Genomic DNA, 19,541 nt, shown 5'->3' on the forward strand with positions numbered 1-19,541 from the left:
CCTGGGATCATGACCTGAGCTGAAGGCAGACATTTAACCAACTGAGCCACCCAGGCATTCCCCAGAGCATACCCTATGTTAACAGAACAGGCCCCAGGCCCTGGAGTTGCTCTCAGTCCAGCAGGGAGAACTGATCACGAAAATACAGCATTCAACGATTCCATCAGGCATACTGCAGGAGAGGCCAAGGCAGTCGTGGGTGGAGTCAACAAAACCGGAAGAGATAGCATTTAGCTTCATCACAAAGGGTAAGCTGTCACTGTAGGAAGCTTGTACCTGTCTCCACTTCACCTTCCCTCCAAGGAGGATGGATGTCATGGATTGGTCAGATTCAAGAATATTGAACCAAGCCCAGTCCCGGGGGTGGGGCCTCAGCTTGTGAAAAGCAGGGTGTTGAAGGTAGGTCCCAGTCTGGGGACGGCTCCTGTCTATTTCTTCTCTCTCAGACACTGGAGGTAAGATGGGGGCTTGGGCTGCTTCCCATTGGTGAGGAGGTGCTTTTTCTCCCCCTCCCAGCCACCCCTCTCCTTAGAGGGAGAAGCAAGAACCAGAGGAAGGACAGAGAGAGAAAGGAACCAGGACAAAACTTCCACGTTAAGGTTCCATGCTTGGAGTTGGGGCCAAAAGTAATAAAAAATTTGTTTGCCTGCCATATCCACTGTGCATGTATTCCCCAGGAATACCTTAGGGTGGTAGGGGGCTGGTGGATAACCCAGGAATCTGTGTTCCATTCATCCATCTCGGCATGAAACCAGAGGAGGGAATAACCAACAGAAACTTTTCCTGTTCCTAGAACATGAGAAAGAGAATCCCAGGCAGAGTGAATAGCATTGCAAAGGAAAGGAAACATACGCATGGAACAATAAATGGAGAAAGAAGTGACAGGGTCACAAAGGAACTTTATATGATCCTCTTCTGCCCCACAAACATTTCTGTGTTAGTTAGTTGCTAATGTTACTGTAGTACCCACTTACTGCATGCCATGCATGGGTCACCTTACACAAATCAAATCCTATTATCCTCCGAGGCACTGAGATAAATGACTTGCCCATGTTCCCACAAATGAGGAATGTGAGGCTTGAAAGGGTCACCTACGTGGCACGTATGGCCTCTTTTACCAACTTAGTTATTCAGCAGCCACGGTAACAAGGACACGTTGAATTGAGCTCGTACCAGGTTTCCTGCAGGAGGTGGTGCTTGAGCTGAGTCCTGAGGGATGAGGGATCAGGGCCGGCAGAGGCCGTGAAAGCCTAAGGTGTGAGGACTCCAGGCGATCTGGAAGAGTGCACTGAGAAAAGGGGGAAATCCAGCAAAAAGAACCACAGAGGACACCCAAAGCTCCACAGTGTCAGCATCCAGGAACACAGTTCCACACACCAGCACCACCCTCAGGGACAGGACCCAGCCCAAACTTTTCCTTACTCATACCAAAAAGTGGCTCTGATTCAGCTTCCTGGATCAGCTTTATCAAAGTAAATGCAAGTTTCCTTGAGACAAGAATTACTGTTGCATTAAGACTGAGATGAGGGGCGCCTGGGTGGCTCAGTCGTTAGGCGTCTGCCTTCGGCTCAGGTCATGATCCCAGGGTCCTGGGATCGAGTCCCGCATCGGGCTCCCTGCTCGGCGGGAAGCCTGCTTCTCCCTCTCCCACTCCCCCTGCTTGTGTTCCCTCTCTTACTATGTCTCTCTCTGTCAAATAAAAAAAAGACTGAGATGATTTTTCTTTCTAGAAATGATTCTGGGCAGGGAGAAAGAAGATAGAGAATGCCTCCTGATTGCACTGAAGGATGAGTGTTAACCTTCTCGATTTCTCAGTTGAAACTCAAACACAGATTCAGGACTTGACACAAAGTCCCACAGCTAAAGCAGTTGAGACTCAGTCCCAGTTATTCAGCCTCCAAATTTTGTTCTCATTCATTTTTTAAATCTTTCATTCACTGAAAAAAATGTGGCCTGCCGCAAATGTGCTAGGCACAGGACAAGCCCCTGAGCCTAGAGCGATGATTAAGTAGACTTAGACCATCTCGCTGTCCCTCCTGTCTCAGTGCATCAAACGCTGAAGCAGGAATACACTGAGAGCTACAGGAGCCTACCTCTAGTATTTCTAATGGGACTGTGATTGCACCAACACTTTTGCAAGGATCTTTCACTTTTTTGGGTAGTTATTGGCACTGCCATTATTATTATTATTTTAAGATTTTATTTATCCATTCGACAGAGAGAGAACACACAAGCAGGGGGAGTGGCAGAGGGAGAGGGAGAAGCAAACTCCCTTCTGAGCAGGGAGCCCAATGCGGGGCTGGATCCCAGGACCCTGGGATCATGACTTGAGTCAGAGGCAGGCACTTAACCGACTGAGCCACCCAGGCGCCCCATGGCACTGCCATTATTTCATTGAACACCTGCTTTGTGCCCGTCTTGTGCTAGACATTGTGCATAGACTACAATACACAAGCACTAGAGCACAGTTCAATCTAGTAACACCTACTATACGGAAATGACTCAATCTGAAAATATTTATTGAGCATATTCTTTGGCCAAGTATTCATTCAACAAAATTTTTTTTTTAAGATTTTATTTATGGGGCGCCTGGGTGGCTCAGTTGGTTAAGTGGCTGCCTTCGGCTCAGGTCATGATCCCAGGGTCCTGGGATCGAGCCCCACATCGGGCTCCCTCTGCCTGCCTCTCTGCCTACTTGTTCTCTCTCTGTCAAATAAATAAATAAAATCTTAAAAAAAATACTTATTTATTTGTTTGACTGAGAGAGACACAGCAAGAGAGGGAACACAAGCAGGAACACAAGAACACAAGAGGCAAAGGAGGGAGACGGGGTCCATCCAGGCAGGGGAGCTCCAAGGCCGAAAGAGCTTTGTCAGGTTAAGGCTGGTGGCCAGGGCAGGGGGCTGACGGTAGGAAGCTGAGGAAAAGAGCATGAGGTGTGGCATGAAATCTGCACGGGTCACAGGTAATCCAGCTACTGTGGAGGAGGGATCTGCTGAGAGCATGGAAGTATGTGGAGAGACCGAGCGGGAGGCTATGTCATCTGAGCAGCCGATGCTAGTTTGGATTAGCCTGTTGATAGCGGGAATGGAAGTGGACAGGTTGATGAAACATTTAGGGATTAAAATCAACTGGGCTTGGGTGGGGGGATGAAGACAAGGAGGGAGTCAATCACGGTTTGGGGCTTGAACAAAAAACACAGTGGGTGGTGACACTCTGGGACAACTCTGGGGACGGAGATGAGAGTTAGGTTGCACCCGGAGTGGCTGTGGGCCACCACGTGGAGCTGCTAGGTAATAGGTGGCTGGATGGACATATGGCACTGGAGCTCGGAGGTCCCCAGGCAAAGGAGATATCTAGGACAGAGCCTGGGCACCTCCCACTATTAAAGGTGGAAAGAGGAGGAAATGAGCAAAGGGAATTGAGAGACATGGTTAAAGAGGGAGGAGGAAAGGCAGGAGAGAGTAGCATCTCTGAAACAGAGCAGAGTGTGTTTTAAGGACAGAACCCAGTGTGATGGGATTCACAGGGAGTCAATAAAGGAAAGGCTATTGTGATCTGGAGTTTGTCTTTCTTCATGAAAGCAGGGCTTGAGGTGCAGCTGGGCAGGTGCGGGGAGTTAGATACACAGCAAAGAAGACCTGATTTGGCATGTTTGGGGAACAAAATAATGCCAGGCAGAAAGAAAAAGAAGTGGGGCCAGAGGAAGTGGAAGAGGTCATAATATCAGTGCCACTCGCTGATTGGCTACTTTGTGCTCATTTAATGCTCCCAACAACCCTGCAAAGTAGGAATCTACTAGCGCTTTCTTTTCTTTTTTTAGAGATTTGATTTATTTATTTGACAGCGAGAGAGGGAACACAAGCAGGGGGAGTGGGAGAGGGAGAAGCGGGCTTCCTGACAAGCAGGGAGCCCGATGCGGGGCTCGATCCCAGGACCCTGGGATCATGACCTGAGCTGAAGGCAGATGCCCAACGACTGAGCCACCCAGGCGCCCCTCTAGTAACCCTTTCTTATAGACAACACTCAGCCCTAGGGATCGGAAGTGACTTGTTCAAGAGGATACGAGTAAGTGGGGACACCAGAATCTGACCCGGGTCTGAGTCCAATGCTATCACCTCATGCTTCCTTGACTAGGGTGGTAAGGGGGGGAAATGGATCAGAGAGAGTCAGGGCTGACAGGGATGGAGAGGAGGGAATAAGCACAGAGAGATTGGGAAGCAGGAACTCAAGGATATGGAGCGTGGATGTAAGTGGAGTGTGGGGAGAGCCGGGGCTTCTGGTTGGAGCAACTGGGTGGATGGTGGTACCATTGACTGAGGTGGAAAAGCAGGATAAGAATTCACGGGAAGATGAAGATTTTGACTTTGACGTGAGTCTGCTCCGCCTAGGTGGCATGGGGAGATGTGGAGAGACAATGAGATTCTAAAGGTCAGAGCACTCCAGACCGTGGGAGACACCAGATGCTTCCGTATAATCTTGAATTGTGGTTTCCTTTGACCTTGTAGCAGCAAAATTGAGAAAGGCCTGGTTCGTGATGGGGTCAGAGTGTCCTTCCACTGATGTCAAACATGACTCCTGGTTCACCTCTGACTCGGTTTCCCCCACAGATGGCTTCTCCCTGCCGCAGGTCCCTGAATCCTAAGACTCTGACCCTCCTTCTGGTGGGTGTGAGTTTCTTGGCCCTGCACCTCTGGTTCCTCCAAGCCTCCAGGTCCCAGCGGAAGAAGATGTGGGATGGCTCTACGGAGGCTGCCCCTGCGGCCCCTGCGGCCGTGCAGCCGTCGGCGTTCAGTTCAGGGTCCCCGTGTGTGGCCAACGACTCGGTCAACGCCACGGTCGACTTCGAGCAGCTGCCCGCACGCATCCAGGACTTCCTGCGGTACCGCCACTGTCGCCACTTTCCCCTGCTCTGGGACGCGCCAGCCAAGTGCGTGGGCCGCCGCGGGGTCTTCCTGCTGCTGGCGGTCAAGTCGTCGCCCGCCAACTACGACCGGCGCGAGCTCATCCGCCGCACGTGGGGGCAGGAGCGCCGCTACCACGGGCGGCAGGTGCGCCGCCTCTTCCTGCTGGGCTCGCCCGCGCGCGAGGACGCCGAGAGCGCGGGCCGGCTGGCGGCGCTGGTGGAGCTGGAGGCGCGCGAGCACGGCGACATGCTGCAGTGGGCCTTCACTGACACCTTCCTCAACCTCACGCTCAAGCACCTGCACCTGCTCGACTGGCTGGCCGGGCGCTGCCCGCACGCGCGCTTCCTGCTCAGCTGTGACGACGACGTCTTCGTGCACACCGCCAACGTGCTCCACTTCCTGGGCACGCAGCAGCCCGAGCGCCACCTCTTCGCCGGGCAGCTCATGGACGGCTCGGTGCCCATCCGCGACAGCGGGAGCAAGTACTTTGTGCCCCCGCAGCTCTTCCCCGGGGAGGCCTACCCGGTGTATTGCAGCGGCGGCGGCTTCCTCCTGTCCCGCCACACCGCCGGCGCCCTGCGCGTGGCCGCCCGCCACACCCCGCTCTTCCCCATCGATGACGCCTACATGGGCATGTGTCTGAAGCGCGCCGGCCTGGCGCCCAGCAGCCACCAGGGCATCCGGCCCTTCGGCCTGCAGCTGCCCGGCGCCGCCAAGTCCTCCTTCGACCCCTGCCTGTACCGCGAGCTGCTGGTCGTGCACGGCTTCGCGCCCTACGAGATGTTGCTCATGTGGAGGGCGCTGTACAACGCCGGGCTGAGCTGTGGCCGGGGCCCGAGGGTGTCCTGAGGACAGGCGGGCCGTACGCGGGAGGATGAGCCGCCTCCACACCGGACGCTTTCCGTGCTGAGAATGCATCCTCCCTGCTCTGGATATCTTCGACCCCACCCAGCTCGGTGCCCCCGACCCCACTACACATTGGAATCGCCTGGGCGGGGGTGGGAAGGGCCTGGCTCCTGGCCCCATCTCCACAGTTCTGACTACATCGGCCTGGGGTGTCCTCAGACATCTGGGTATTTCTTAAGCTCCTCAGATGATCCCAACGTGCAGCTAGGAGTGAAGCCCACTGGGCAAGGGATGTGTTTTAACCCTCCAAACCCAGCTCCATTGCCCCCTGGAGGAGCCTGCGGGCGGCCCCTGCACTGAGCCCGTGTGGGCGGTGGAGTCAGGATCCAGTGTCGCCTGTTGGGTGCAGTACACGGGTGGTCGTTGTCATCATTCGCTCCGGAGTGAGTACAGATGGAGCTGGACTGACGGTCAGCAGATGGATTCCCTTCCCCCGGAAGTCAGTTCGCACTGGGGACCTGGAAAACAACCAGGTCAGAGCCTGGGGGGGGTCTGACAGCCTTCCTCCCACCCAGTTCTCTCCACCACTCCCTCACCTCCCCCCCCCCCCACACCTCTGTGAGGTCAAAATCCCCACTGTGCAAAGTGGGAACCTGACACTCAGTGAGGACAGTGACTGATCCAGGGTCATGTGGTCATTCCCAGTCATCCCACCGCTGTGGCCCCCTCCACACTCATGACCCCAGCTAATGGCCTCTTCTAATAGGCTTGCCCATGCACACCTGCCCCACCAGCACTTACTCCCGGGATGGGGGTGTGCGCGCGGGGTCCCAGACAGCCTCCTTGCCAGGGTCTGGGCCTCAGGGTTGGTCAGCCTTGGGGAACCAAGCCGGGGGTTCAGGGTGGGATCAGTGTGGGGGTCAGTGATGATGAAACTGTGAAAGACGCTGATTGGGAAATCTGGACAGTATTTGGAAAGCCTGTGGAGGTCAGTGTACAGAACCGTGTTGGGGGTGGGGAATCCGATTAGTAGCCATGAGGGACAATGATTAGAGGGTGTGCAGGGGTGACTGGAGTCTGCCGCGAACATCAGCTAGGAGGCTGGGGAGTCAGTGAGCAGGACTGAGGATCAGGCTGTGGCCCTGACCTCCAGGAGCTGTCAGCCATCTTGGCAAAGTAGGAAAATAAACGAAACAGCTTCAGGGTGAGGCAGAAATGTGTATCAAGGGGCGCCTGGGTGGCTCAGTCGGTTAAGCATCTGCCTTTGGCTCAGGTCATGATCCCAGAGTCCTGGGGTCGAGTCCCACATCGGGCTCCCTGCTCAGAAGGGAATCTGCTTCTCCCTCTGCCTGCCGCTCCCTCTGCTTGTGCGCTCTCTCTCTCTGACAAATGAATAAATAAAATCTTTGAAAGAAAGAGAGAGAGGGAAGGAGGGAGAGAGAAAGAGACAGAGAAAGAAGGGAGGGAGGAAGGAAGGGAGGAAGGAAGGAAGGAGTATCAAGGTCCCAGCTGTGGGAGACGACAAGAAGGACACAACTTCAAGGAGGACGGAGCCCGGGTGGGAAGTCAGGAGGCTGACCAAACGCCTTCCCTGCCCTCAGGACAAGACCCATTCCTCCCCGCTGGTGGACTCGATCCGGGCAGAATCACAGGCAGTCCTGCTTTGCGGGGCTCCCTCCTGCCTCTGAGTCTCCACACAAGCTCTCATCCCTTCACGGGAAATGCCTTCCAACTGCCACCACCCCCCACGTCACTCGCATCATTTAGGAGGTTACAGCTGTCCGCCAAAATCTGCTGCCCCCTCCCTAGCCTACACTGCCCAGCTTCCGTGGCAAACAGGCGTGGCCCTGTGACCAGGCTTTCTTAGATGACAGTGGACACCATGGGGAGCGCACCTGAACCCTGCCTCACCTGTGCTCACCCTCCCCTTCCCCTGGATTGGAACATGGTGGGCCTGTGACCCAGCTCTGACCTCGCAGATGAGGCCAACACTCCAGGCCTACCTCCAAACAAAGAACTGCTCTACCCAAGACGTCAATAGTGCTGAGGTTGAGAAACTTCTTTTTCTCACTGCAAGGACCCAGAGTCTACCCTGAATCTCCAACAGGCCTTCACCCAACTCCTGATGCGTATCCAACTGCCTCGGTGGTCACCTCAGCTTGAATGTGCTGCAGGCACACCTCAGGCCTGCCTCCTCGCCCATGTCCCCATCTCAGTAAATGGCACTATCATCACCTCATTTGCCCACGCCAGAAGATGGGAGGTGATGATGCATCTCAAACTCTCCTTCTCCCTCACAACCCATCTGGTCCATCACCAAGTTCCATTGATTTTACCTCCAGTCAGTTCTCATCTGTCCATCTTCTTCTCCATGGCTCCAGTCTTGCCTGGGTTACCACGAGCTCTCAGGTGGGCCAGAGCCTCCTAGGGATCCACTCTCCACGCTACGGCAGCCGAAAGGCAGATCTGGTCATAATTTGGCCCCTCTCAAAATCTAGCCCTGTTGCCCTCGGATAAAAAGCAAATGCTTTCTGGGACTGGCAGTTTGACCTGCATTCCTTTGACGTCTCCTGCTTGATTTCTCACTCTGCTGGGGCCTCTTGAGGTTCGATGCACTCTCTCTTGCCCCTGGGCCCTCCACCATGCTGTTTCCTTGCCTGAAACATTTTTCTACTCTCGCTTCATTTTTTTTTTTAAGATTTTATTTATTTATTTGACAGAGCAAGAGCACAAGAAGGGGGAGTGACAGGTAGAGGGAGAAGCAGGCTTCCCGCCGAGCAGGGAGCCCAATGCGGGGCTTGATCCCAGGACCCTGGGATCATGACCTGAGCCGAAGGCAGCTGCTTAACCAACTGAGCGACCCAGATGACCCAGCTCTTGCTTCATTTGATATAATCTTCAGATACAAGGTGAAATGTCACTTCCTTGGAAAAGCCCTTCTCAACCCGCTAGTCCTGGGACACAGAGCTTCTCAACATGGTGGCTCCTCACACTCTACCTTGTTCTAGCTCTGAATTCCCCAGAACCCTCCACATCTGCTCTTGTGCCCCGAAGAATGCTGTGTTAGTTTCCCACAGCTGTGACAAACTACCACAAAGCTGGCTGCTTAAACCCATGCAAATTTATTCTCTTACAGTTCTGTAGGTCAGAAGTCCAACACAAGCTTCATGGAGTTAAAACCAAGGTGTCGGCACTTGGGTGGCTCAGTCGTTAAGCGTCTGCCTTCGGCTCAGGTCATGATCCCGGGGTCCTGGGATCGAGCCCCACCTCGGGCTCCCTGCTCGGCGGGAAGCCTGCTTCTCCCTCTCCCACTCCCCCTGCTTGTGTTCCCTCTCTCGCTGTGTCTCTCTCTGTCAAATAAATAAATAAAATATTTAAAAAAAAAAACAAGGTGCCAGCAGGACTATATCCCTTACTGGAGCTCTGGGGAGAATCCCTTTCCTGGCCTCTTTCAGCTTCCTCCATCTTCAAAACCAGCAATTCTGACTCCTGCTCCTCCTTCTACTTTTAAGGATCCTTGTGATCACATTGGGCCCACTTGGATAATCCAGGATTATCTTCCGATTTTCAGCAACCTTCATTCCCCCTGCAACCTTACTTCCCTTTTCCCTTGTAACCTAAACTATTTGTAAGCTCCAAGGATGAGGGTGCAGACGTCTCTTGGGGATCATTATTCTGCCTACCAGTGTCCAATAAATATTTGTTGAATAAATGAACAATGATTAAATAATAAACTACAATTAATGAATGAACATATGTTCTTCCTTCACACAGACCTCCCTGATGCAGACTGTCATGCTGAACAATTATCACGAGTCCTGAATCCCCTTCTCCCTAGCTGCCATTTATCAAGGGCTTGTAACAGACAAGAAAACAAGAATGCTGAGGCCAAGAGAGGACACCTTCCTTATTCTCTAGGAAGTCTGACTTCTGTGCTTTGACAGCTTCCTTCTATTTTCCTGAAAGCCGATGGATTATCCCCATTTTATAGGTAAAGAGATTAAGACTCAGGAACTGTACAGCTCAGAAGGGTTAAAACTCTGTAGTTATGGGACTGCTGTGTCACTCTGGATCCTGGTCACCCCTTCTCTGAAGCTGAGCTGCTCTCGTCACCAGGCCTAGCAAAGACCAGCATCCCGCTGAGCCCTGGCGCCACCTCGTGTGCTGTCATCTGGCCCTCACCCCGCCCGGCTCCTCAGGCTCTTGCGCCCCAGGGCCGCCAGGGGGCGCTCCCCGGACACGGTTTCTGCGGGGAAGCTGGCGTCCGGTCCCTGGGTAGGTGAAAATCTGGGCGGGGCGGGGGGGGTACTTCCAACAACCGTTACCCGACAGGTGGTAATTGACAAGGACCACATAAGCAGAGAAAATGATGGGCCTGCCTCACTCACAAACACGCTTGCGAAATCCTACGTAAAATGCCTGCAGATGGAGCTTGACAATATGTAAAACAGGAAAATGTATCAGCATCTGGATGGGTTTATCCCAGAAATTCCAGGTGGGTTTATTTAGCATTAGAAAAGCAATCACCATGTATGGATAGAAAAGGAAGATCTGTCAATGTGGGACATCATATCAAAAGAAATGTATCTCTGGTGCAGGAGAAAAAAATGGATAAAATTCAACATCCATTTGTGATTGTTTTTCTTTCTTTCTTTCTTTTTTTTAGATACAGAGAGAGAGTGCAAGCTGGGGGGAGAGAGAGGGAGAGAGAATCTCAAGCAGACACCACGCTCAGCAGGGAGTGGTGGTGGAGCTGGACCTCACCATTCTGAGATCATGACCTGAGCCCATAGCAAGAGTCCACCGCTTAACCAGCTGAGCCACCCAGGAGCCCCAGCCATTTGTGATTAAAAAAAAAAAATCTTTGTAAAAGTTGAAAGCACTTCCTTTAAGATTTGGTACAAGACTAGATGTGCCCACCATCACCACTTCTGTCCAAGACGTGAGAGCACAGCAAGGCAAGGTAAAGATTCAAAGATACAATGACTTGAAAGAAGAAGGAACATGATCAAAACCTGAGGTCCAATCAGGTCCAATTTCCCCTCTCTATAACAAATTAATGCCATACTCCCTATCCTGAAGTGAAATTCGTGGATAATTTAATCTGTCCACACATATATTTTCTTTTTTTTTTAAAGATTTTATTTATTTATTTGAGAGAGAGAATGAGAGAGAGAGAGAGAGAGAGCGCACATGAGAGGGGGGAGGGTCAGAGGGAGAAGCAGACTCCCTGCTGAGCAGGGAGCCCAATGTGGGACTCGATCCTGGGACTCCAGGATCATGACCTGAGCCGAAGGCAGTTGCTTAACCAACTGAGCCACCCAGGCGCCCCCACACATATATTGTCAAAAAATCACCATAATTCTTTAATTTTAATATTAGGTTAGTAAAAGAAAATACTTTAGGGCGCCTGGGTGGCTCAGTCATTAAGTGTCTGCCTTCGGCTCAGGTCATGATCCCAGGGTCCTGGGATCGAGCCCCGCATCGGGCTCCCTGCTCAGCAGGAAGCCTGCTTCTCCCTCTCCCACTCCCCCTGCTTGTGTTCCTGCTCTCGCTGTCTCTCTCTGTCAAATAAATAAAATCTTTAAAAAAAAAAAAAGAAAGAAAAGAAAGTAGTATGAATTGTAATGTGTAATTTCTTAGGCACAAAAACAACAACAACAACAACAAAAACCCTTATAAATTTCCAAATCTCTTAAATAGGGAGCAATACACCTCATTGAGAACCGTTAGTCTACATATAGAAAACCCACCAAAAAACACATACAAAAACATCTTGCAGATAATTGATTAATTTTTAAAAGTACCAAGTTTTCCAGATACAGAATCAACATACAAAAATCAATTTAATTTCTATATAGTAGTAATAAGCAGTCAGGAAAAGTCATTTTTTAAAAGTACCACCATAATAGAGGGGCACGTGAGTGGCTCAGTTGCTTAAGGGTCCGACTCTTGATTTCAGCTCAGGTCATGATCTCAGGGCTGTGAGATCGAGCCCCATATAGGGCTCCTGCTTAAGATTCTCTCTCACCCTCTCCCTCTGCACCTCCCCCCTCTATCCCCCACACCCTACTCTCATGCTCTCTCTCTAAAAGAAAAAAAAATACCGTAATAGAAACAAAAAGCTACCTAAGAATGAATCTAAAAGACGTGCAAGAAAATAATAAAAAATTATTTTAAGAGGTTTTTTTTTTTAACATCTTAATTAACATGGAGAGACATCATGTTGTAAAGCACCTCTAAGTCCCGGACTGCCTTGAATCCTTACCCCAACCAGGGAACAGGGATTATTATCATCCCCACTGGCCCGATGTGGAGACTGAGGCCCGGGTAGGAGAATGAGCTGCTCAAGGTCACACGAGTCTTCTAGACCCAGGCCTCCTGCCTGCCATTCCTGGGCCCTGAGCACTGCCCTCGCCACCACGCCTGATGGCAGCCACACGCAGAGTCCAAAGCTGCAGCTGCATAAGGCCAGAGGCTGGCTCTCAGGACTCTGGAGAGAAGGACGCAGCCAGCAATACGCACACAACCACGACCTCTGTCTTGCCTTTAGAGGGAGGAAAACCTCCTCAGACCCACCCATGTCAGTGGCACTGGGAGCTGGAGGCAGCAACCCTCCGAGGTAGGGGGGAGGGTGGAGCTCCAAGGTCAGGCCCACCTCAGCTTCCTCACCTGGGTGCCCCGCACCCCTGCCCCTGGAGGCTGCCAGGGGAAACTGCCAATCTCTCCGAGTTAAATCTACATTAGAACGATTTTTAGAGCTGGCCCCTCTCCATCCTGGGATGGTCATTTACAGAATTATTCTGTAGGGTTGGTGACCCTCTTCTTCCCTCCTGCCTAGACTCAGCCTGGCCTTTGAGTAATCAACAGGTTCATTAACATAATTTATCCAGTAGAAGAACAGTCTTTCCAGAAGGTGAATTCTGATGCTCCCCAAAACCCAGAAATGACATTAGTTTGTCAAATGTCATCCTTTATTCTTTTTTCCTGCTTTCAAGAGTTTGAAGCAATAGAGTAGGAGATTGGATGTGTATTTCAGAAAGTTCATTCGGCTGCAGGTGAAGGGATCTGAGGGGCAGGAGAGAGTCCTGGGGAGAGTGAGGAGATGGGGAGCAGGGGAGCAAGGGAGAGAGGAGTAGAGGGAGTCCAGAGGTCATGGCAGGTGGAATGGGGCTTGGAGCTTTAGAGTGCTAGCAGAAGGCATGAGAGGGAGCAGGGCTGGTTCAGGTCTCACCCAGGAACTTCAGCTTCACAGGCTTGATGGGGAGGGTCAAGGTTCTTATGAGGATGCCCTGGGCTTTTTGGGAAACAGTCTGGCCGTTCCTCAAAAAATGTCACTGGGCGCCTGGGTGGCTCAGTTGGTTAGGCGACTGCCTTCGGCTCAGGTCATGATCCTGGAGTCCCTGGATCGAGTCCCGCATCGGGCTCCCTGCTCGGCAGGGAGCCTGCTTCTCCCTCTGACCCTCCCCCCTGTCATGTGCTCTCTGTCTCTCATTCTCTCTGTCTCAAATAAATAAATAAAATCTTTAAAAAAAAAAATGTCACCTGGAGTTACTCTATGACCCAATAATTCCATTCCTAAGTATATACCCCAAAGAATTGAAGACGGGTTCATACAAATCCTTGTACGTGAATGTTCATAGCAGCATTATCCATAATAGTTCCAAAGTGGAAAAATACCAAAGGTCCATCAACAAATGAATGGATAAGGAAAATGCAGTATATACATACAGTGGAATATTATCCAGCCATAAAATGGAACGGGTATCCTGATCCATGCTACGACATGCATGAACCGTGAAAACATTCTGCTGGGCGAAAGCAGCCAGACACCAAAAGCCACCTGTTATTTGATTCTATTTGTATGAAATGTCCAGAACAGCAAATCCATAAACACATAAAGTAGTTTCATGGTCACCTGGAGCTGGGGGGAGGCAAGGGGGAGTGACTGCTAACGGGAAGATGAAAATATTCTGGAATGAGATCATGGTGATCACTGTACCATTTTGCAACAGACTAAAATCTTTGCAACAGACTAAAATCTTACATTTCAAAAGGGTGAATTGTATGGTTGTAAATTATATCTCAATAATACACATGTACAAAGATACAGCTGGAGACAAAGCACTCTCTCCACTTCCCTGCTCTCTGGTTCCCATTCCCTGTTCTCCCCACCCCTCCCCACCTGTGCCTCAGGAACCAGTCTCCCAGACTGTCTTGCCTGTATTTCCTTTGCCCAAATGAGCAGATCCCTGTGTGTGTTCTTATATTCTCTTCTTTCTGATATGAAGAGCAGCATACTATATAGACACTCTTTCAGCCTCTGCTTTTTTTCACTTAATGGTGTGTCTGGGGCACCTGGGTGGCTCAAGTTGGTTAAGCGGCTGCCTTCAGCTCAGGTCATGATCCCGGAGTCCTGGGATCGAGTCCCGCATCGGGCTCCCTGCTCGGCGGGGAGCCTGCTTCTCCCTCTGCCTGCTGCCCCCCCTGCTTGTGCTCTCTCTTTCTCTGTCAAGCAAATAAATAAAATCTTTTTTTTTAAAGATTCTATTTATTTATTTGACAGAGAGAGAGAGCACAAGTAGGCAGAGGGAGAGGGAGAAGCAGGCTCTCCGCCGAGCAGGGAGCCCGATGTGGGACTCGATCCCGGGACTCCGGGATCACGACCTGAGCTGAAGGCAGCCGCTTAACCAACTTGAGCCACCCAGGCACCCCCAAATAAATAAAATCTTTAAAAAAAAATAGTGTGTCTGGAATTCATGCCATATCAATTCAGAGATGGTCTTTTTAATTTAATTTTATTTTATTTTATTATTTTATTTTATTTTATTATTTTTACAACTGCCAAGTACTGCTTTGTATGGCTCAGCTATAGTTTAATCAACAGTCTCCCATGTATGGTAGATAGTTTCCAAGATTTTTCTTTTTATTTTAATTTTAATTTTTTAAATTAACATATTATGTATTATTTGTTTCAGGGGTTCAGGTCCGTGATTCATCAGTCTTACACAATTCACAGCGGTCACAATAGCGCATACCCTCCCCAATGTCCATCACCCGGCCACCCCATCCCTCCCACCCCGCTCCGCTCCAGCAACCCTCTGTTTCCTGAGATTAAGAGCCTCTTATGGTTCATCTCCCTCTCTGGTTTCGTCTTGTTTCATTTTTCCCTCTCTTCCCCTATGATCCTCTGCCTTGTTTCTCAAATTCCACATAAGTTTCCAAGATTTTGCAATTAAAAATAATGCTTCGATGAAAAACCTTTCACATATGTCTTTTCACATTGCTGGAGGCCTGTCTTCAAGAGAGATTCATGGAAGTGGGATTGTTGGGTGAAAGTGTAAGTGCATATTTAATTTTGTGAGGTATTGCCAAAGTTCTTTCCAGAGGGTTGGGTCAATTTGCATTCCCACCAGTGAGGTACACAAATGTATTCAAATGCTTGTTTCCCCACAACCTCGCCAACAGAATGTATTATGATATTTTTCATTTTTTGTCAGTCTGATAGGTGAGAAATGGAATCTTTCTCAGAGTTGTTTTAATTTGCCTCTCTCTAATTCTGAGTGTCCTTAAGCATTTTTTTCCATATGTTTGAAGGCCATTTTTTATTTTTAATTTAATTTATTTATCTTTTAAAGATTTTATTTATTTATTTGACAGAGAGAGAGACAGCGAGAGAGAGAACACAAGCAGGGTAAGCAAGAGTGGGAGAAGCAGACTCCCTGCCAAGCAGGGAGCCCGATGCGGGGCTTGATCCCAGGACCCTGGGATCATAACCTGGGCCGAAGGGAGATGCTTAACAACTGAGCCACCCAGGTGCCCCGAGGGTCATTTTTTAAAAGACTTTATTTATTTATTTGAGAGAAAGACAGAGCAGGGCAGGGGCGGGGGTGGGGGGTAGGGGCAGAGAGAGAGGGAGAAGCACTCAGCAGGGAGCCAGACATGGGACCAATGACCCTCAGGGCCATTTTTTATATCTTTTTTGGTAAATTGTCTGTCATGCCCTTCCCCTCATTTTACTATTGGATTTTTGGGTTTTGTCCCTCAACTTTTAAGAGTTCCTATGTATTAGGGAGATCTGCCCTTTGTCTGTGGTATAATGTTGGGAATATTTTCTTCCAGCTTGTCACTTGTCTATGGACTTACTTTATGGTGATTTGTGTCATGCAAAGTTTTTTTATTTCCATGTAGTCAAATTTATCCCTCTTTTCTTTTACAGCCTCTGGGCTTTGAATCATCATTGGAAAGCCTTTCCCAACATACACTCAAAGAGGAAGTTACTCATGTTTCCTTCTGATCCTTGTATGGTTTCAGTTTTACACTTAGAGCCCAAACCATGTAGTTTATTCTTTTGTTGGGTGTAACATATGGGTCTATTTATTTCCTTTTCCAAATGGCTACCCAGTAGCATTTATGACAAAGTCCTTCTTTAGTATGTAACAAAGGTGCATCTGAAATCACTGGGGTAATGATGTATTGGAGTCTATTTCTAAATTTTTTTAGTCTATTGCAATTTGTCTCTTCATGCACCAGTGCCACCCATTTTTAATTACAGAAGCTTTTATTGTTTTAATGTCTGGTAAACATTTTTCTTAAGTAAGCTCGATGTCCAATGGGGAACTCGAACTCACAACCCCTAGATCAAGAGTTGCATGCTAGTCAGGTGCTCTGACATTTTGAAGGTCTGGTAAAACCTCACAGTTTTTCTTTTCCAGTGTTTTCTTGCCTATTCTTGCATGTTTATTTTTCATATGCTCTTTGGCATCAACGCGTCTATCTTCATAAAATAGCTTGCCGTTATTTTTAATGGGCATATTTTTAATTTGCATTGAAATTGCAAATTAACATAGGAAGAACTAACATCTTTATAATGTTGACTCATCCTATCCGAGAGCAGGGGATGTATTTTCAATTATTCTTCTTTAGTGTCTTTCAAAAATGTTTCGATTTTTCCTCATATAGTTTTTTTTTTTTAAGAGTAGTTACATTTCAAAGACTTCTTTAAAAAAATATTTTATTTATTTATTGAGAGAGAGAGACACAGCGAGAGAGGGAACACAAGCAGGGGGAGTGGAAGAGGGAGAAGCAGGCGTCCCGCTGAGCAGGGAGCCCGATGTGGGGCTCGATCCCAGGACCCTGGGGTCATGACCTGAGCCGAGGGAAGACGCTTAACCGACTGAGGCATTCAGGTCTCCCTCCTCATATAGGTTTTATACATTTCTAATTAAAATTGTTCCTAAACATTTACACTACATCAAAAACTAATGATGTAATGTATGGTGATTAACATAACATAATAAAATAAAATAAAATAAAATTGTTCCTAAGCATTTAATCTTTTTTGTTGTTATCACAAATAGGGTTTTTCCTGTACTGTTAGGACCTCTGTTTATTGTTTGTATATATAAAGGCTATTGAATTTTATATTTTAATTTTACACCCTGCTACTTTCCTGAACTCTTTTACTGTTTGAATTAGTTTTATCATTGATTCTCTGTGGTTTTTCAGGTATCATATTTTGTCATCTGCAAATAGAGATAGTTTTATTTCCTCTTTACTTATTGTCAGGCCTCCATTTGATTGGTCTTGTCTAATGGCATTAGCTACCTATGTGGAATAGTGGTGGAGGAAGTGGCCATTCTTGTCTGGTTCCTGATCTTCATGGAAATATTTCCAGTGTTTCTTGATTAAATAAGATGTTGGCTTTAGGACTACATTTTATCATTTGAGAAAGTATCTCTCACTTCCTATTTCACTGAGTTTTTTTTTTTTTTTTTTTAAGATTTTATTTATTTATTTGACAGAGAGAGACATAGCGAGAGAGGGAACACAAGCAGGGGGAGAAGGAGGGGAGAAGCAGGCTTCCCGCAGAGCAGGGAGCCCGATGTGGGGCTCGATCCCAGGACCCTGGGGTCATGACCTGAGCCGAAGGCAGACGCTTAATGACTGAGCTACCCAGGCGCCCCTAACTGAGTATTTTTATCATAAATGGGTGTTGAATCTTGTTAAGGGCTTTCTTGGCATCCATAGAGAATATTATATGGTTTTTCTCTTAGATTCATTAATACAGCACATGCTTATTATCGGTTCACTTGTGTCCCCTAAAAGATGTTGCAGTCTAACCCCCAGTACCTCAGAATGTAACCTTACTTGGAAATAGGGTCGTTAAGGAGGTGATCAAGAAATGAGGTCATTAGGGTGGACCGTAATCCAATATGACTGGTGTCTTTATCAAAAGGGGAGTTTGGGACACAGAGATGGACACACACAAAGAGACAACACTTGTGAACATGAAAATATAGATCAGGGTGTTGTGTCTACAAGCCAAAAAATGCCAAAAATTGGGTGCCTGGGTGGCTCAGTTGGTTAAGCAACTGCCTTCAGCTCAGGTCATGATCCTGGAATCCTGGGATCGAGTCCCACATCGGGCTCCTGGCTCAGCGGGGAGCCTGCTTCTCCCTCTGGCCCTCTCCCCTCTCATGCTGTTTCTCTCTCTCTCTCTCTCAAATAAATAAATAAATAAATAAAATCTTTAAAAAAAATGCCAAAGATTGCCAGCCAACCACCAGAAACGAGGAGGAAGGCACAGAACAGATTCTCCCTCTCAGCCCTCAGAAGGACGCAACCCTAATGACACTTGATCTTGGATTTCTAGGCTCCAGAACTGTGAGACAATACGTTTCTGTTGTTTAAGCTGCCCTGTTTGGGGTACTTTGTGATGGCAGCCCTAGTAAGCTAATGCTATTAATGGATTCTCTAATGTTAAACCAAGCTTGCATTCCTGGAATGAATCCCACTTGGTTCTGGATGGTTTTTTTTTTTTTTTTTAAGATTTTATTTATTTATTTGAGAGAGAGAATGAGATAGAGAGAGAGAGCATGAGAGGAGGAGAGTCAGAGGGAGAAGCAGACACCCTGCTGAGCAGGGAGCCTGATGCGGGACTCGATCCTGAGACTCCAGGATCATGACCTGAGCCGTTGCTTAACCAACTGAGCCACCCAGGTGCCTGTTTCTGGATGGTTCTTAATAAAATCCAGGATACTAACAAAATACAGGCGATGTTTCAGAGAGTCATGGGATTAAGAGCAACTGAAAGGTAATCTTGTCCTCTGTATCACCATTTTCCATGTGTCTGCTGGAAGTCCATTGTGACCTTCCCATTTCCTGCACTCTCAGGAGAATACCATTAGCAACCTCTCCCAACCTGAAAGTTCTGAGTGTCTGACTCATCTCTCTCCCTATAATCCTTGGCTACAGTCCTCCCTACAGCCTCTTGGCTAGATGGGAGTAGGGGAACTTGTAGACATGGTTATTTGACTCTTTCCCCCAAGACACCAGCCACTCCCCATGCCGAGGGGCTTCCTTTAGGTTTCTCAAACAATAGCTAGCCAATTAGATTTCTGAGATTTTTGAAAGAAATTATTATTATTGTAAGAGTTTCACCTGGGAACCCTTGTTACTCACAGAAGCAGTCAAGATAAGGGTGTTCTGGACTGGAGCAGAGAAGATTCTGTGCCCAGGCTCTGGTGAGGTGGGGGGTATGGAGACCTGCAGAACTATGGAATGGGCGGTAGGTTAGCTTTGGGGGACAAAAGACTCTTCCAAGAGGAGTTGAAAGAGCTGCCCTGTGAGGGAATGAGCTCCCAGTTACAGGGGGATGCAAGCGGAGATTGGCTAGCCAGTCAAGGGGGCTACAGAGGTGGCTTTTCCCTGGGGGAGAGAAGAGGAGGAGGGGGAGGAAAAGGGCACAAGAGTGGGTAGGTGTGGATCCCAGTTCTGCCATTTTCT

General features: G+C 48.8%; 1 protein-coding gene across 1 annotated transcript; it reads left to right on the top strand.

Annotated features, from left to right (window-relative positions):
* Positions 1-4,610: 4,610 nt before the first annotated feature.
* B3GNT6 (UDP-GlcNAc:betaGal beta-1,3-N-acetylglucosaminyltransferase 6) lies at positions 4,611-5,756 on the top strand. The gene has a single exon (XM_021704725.2). The coding sequence runs from the start codon at positions 4,611-4,613 to the stop codon at positions 5,754-5,756; it is 1,146 nt and encodes a 381-aa protein (XP_021560400.1).
* The last annotated feature ends 13,785 nt before the right edge of the window (positions 5,757-19,541 follow it).

Source organism: Neomonachus schauinslandi, chromosome 11 (genome assembly GCF_002201575.2).
Source record: "Neomonachus schauinslandi chromosome 11, ASM220157v2, whole genome shotgun sequence".
In the NCBI taxonomy this organism is placed as follows: Eukaryota; Metazoa; Chordata; class Mammalia; order Carnivora; family Phocidae; genus Neomonachus; species Neomonachus schauinslandi.

What these genes read in the sequence shown, in the direction of transcription:
- B3GNT6 (XM_021704725.2), top strand. Translation starts at nt 4,611, where the DNA reads ATGGCTTCTCCCTGCCGCAGGTCCCTGAATCCTAAGACTCTGACCCTC.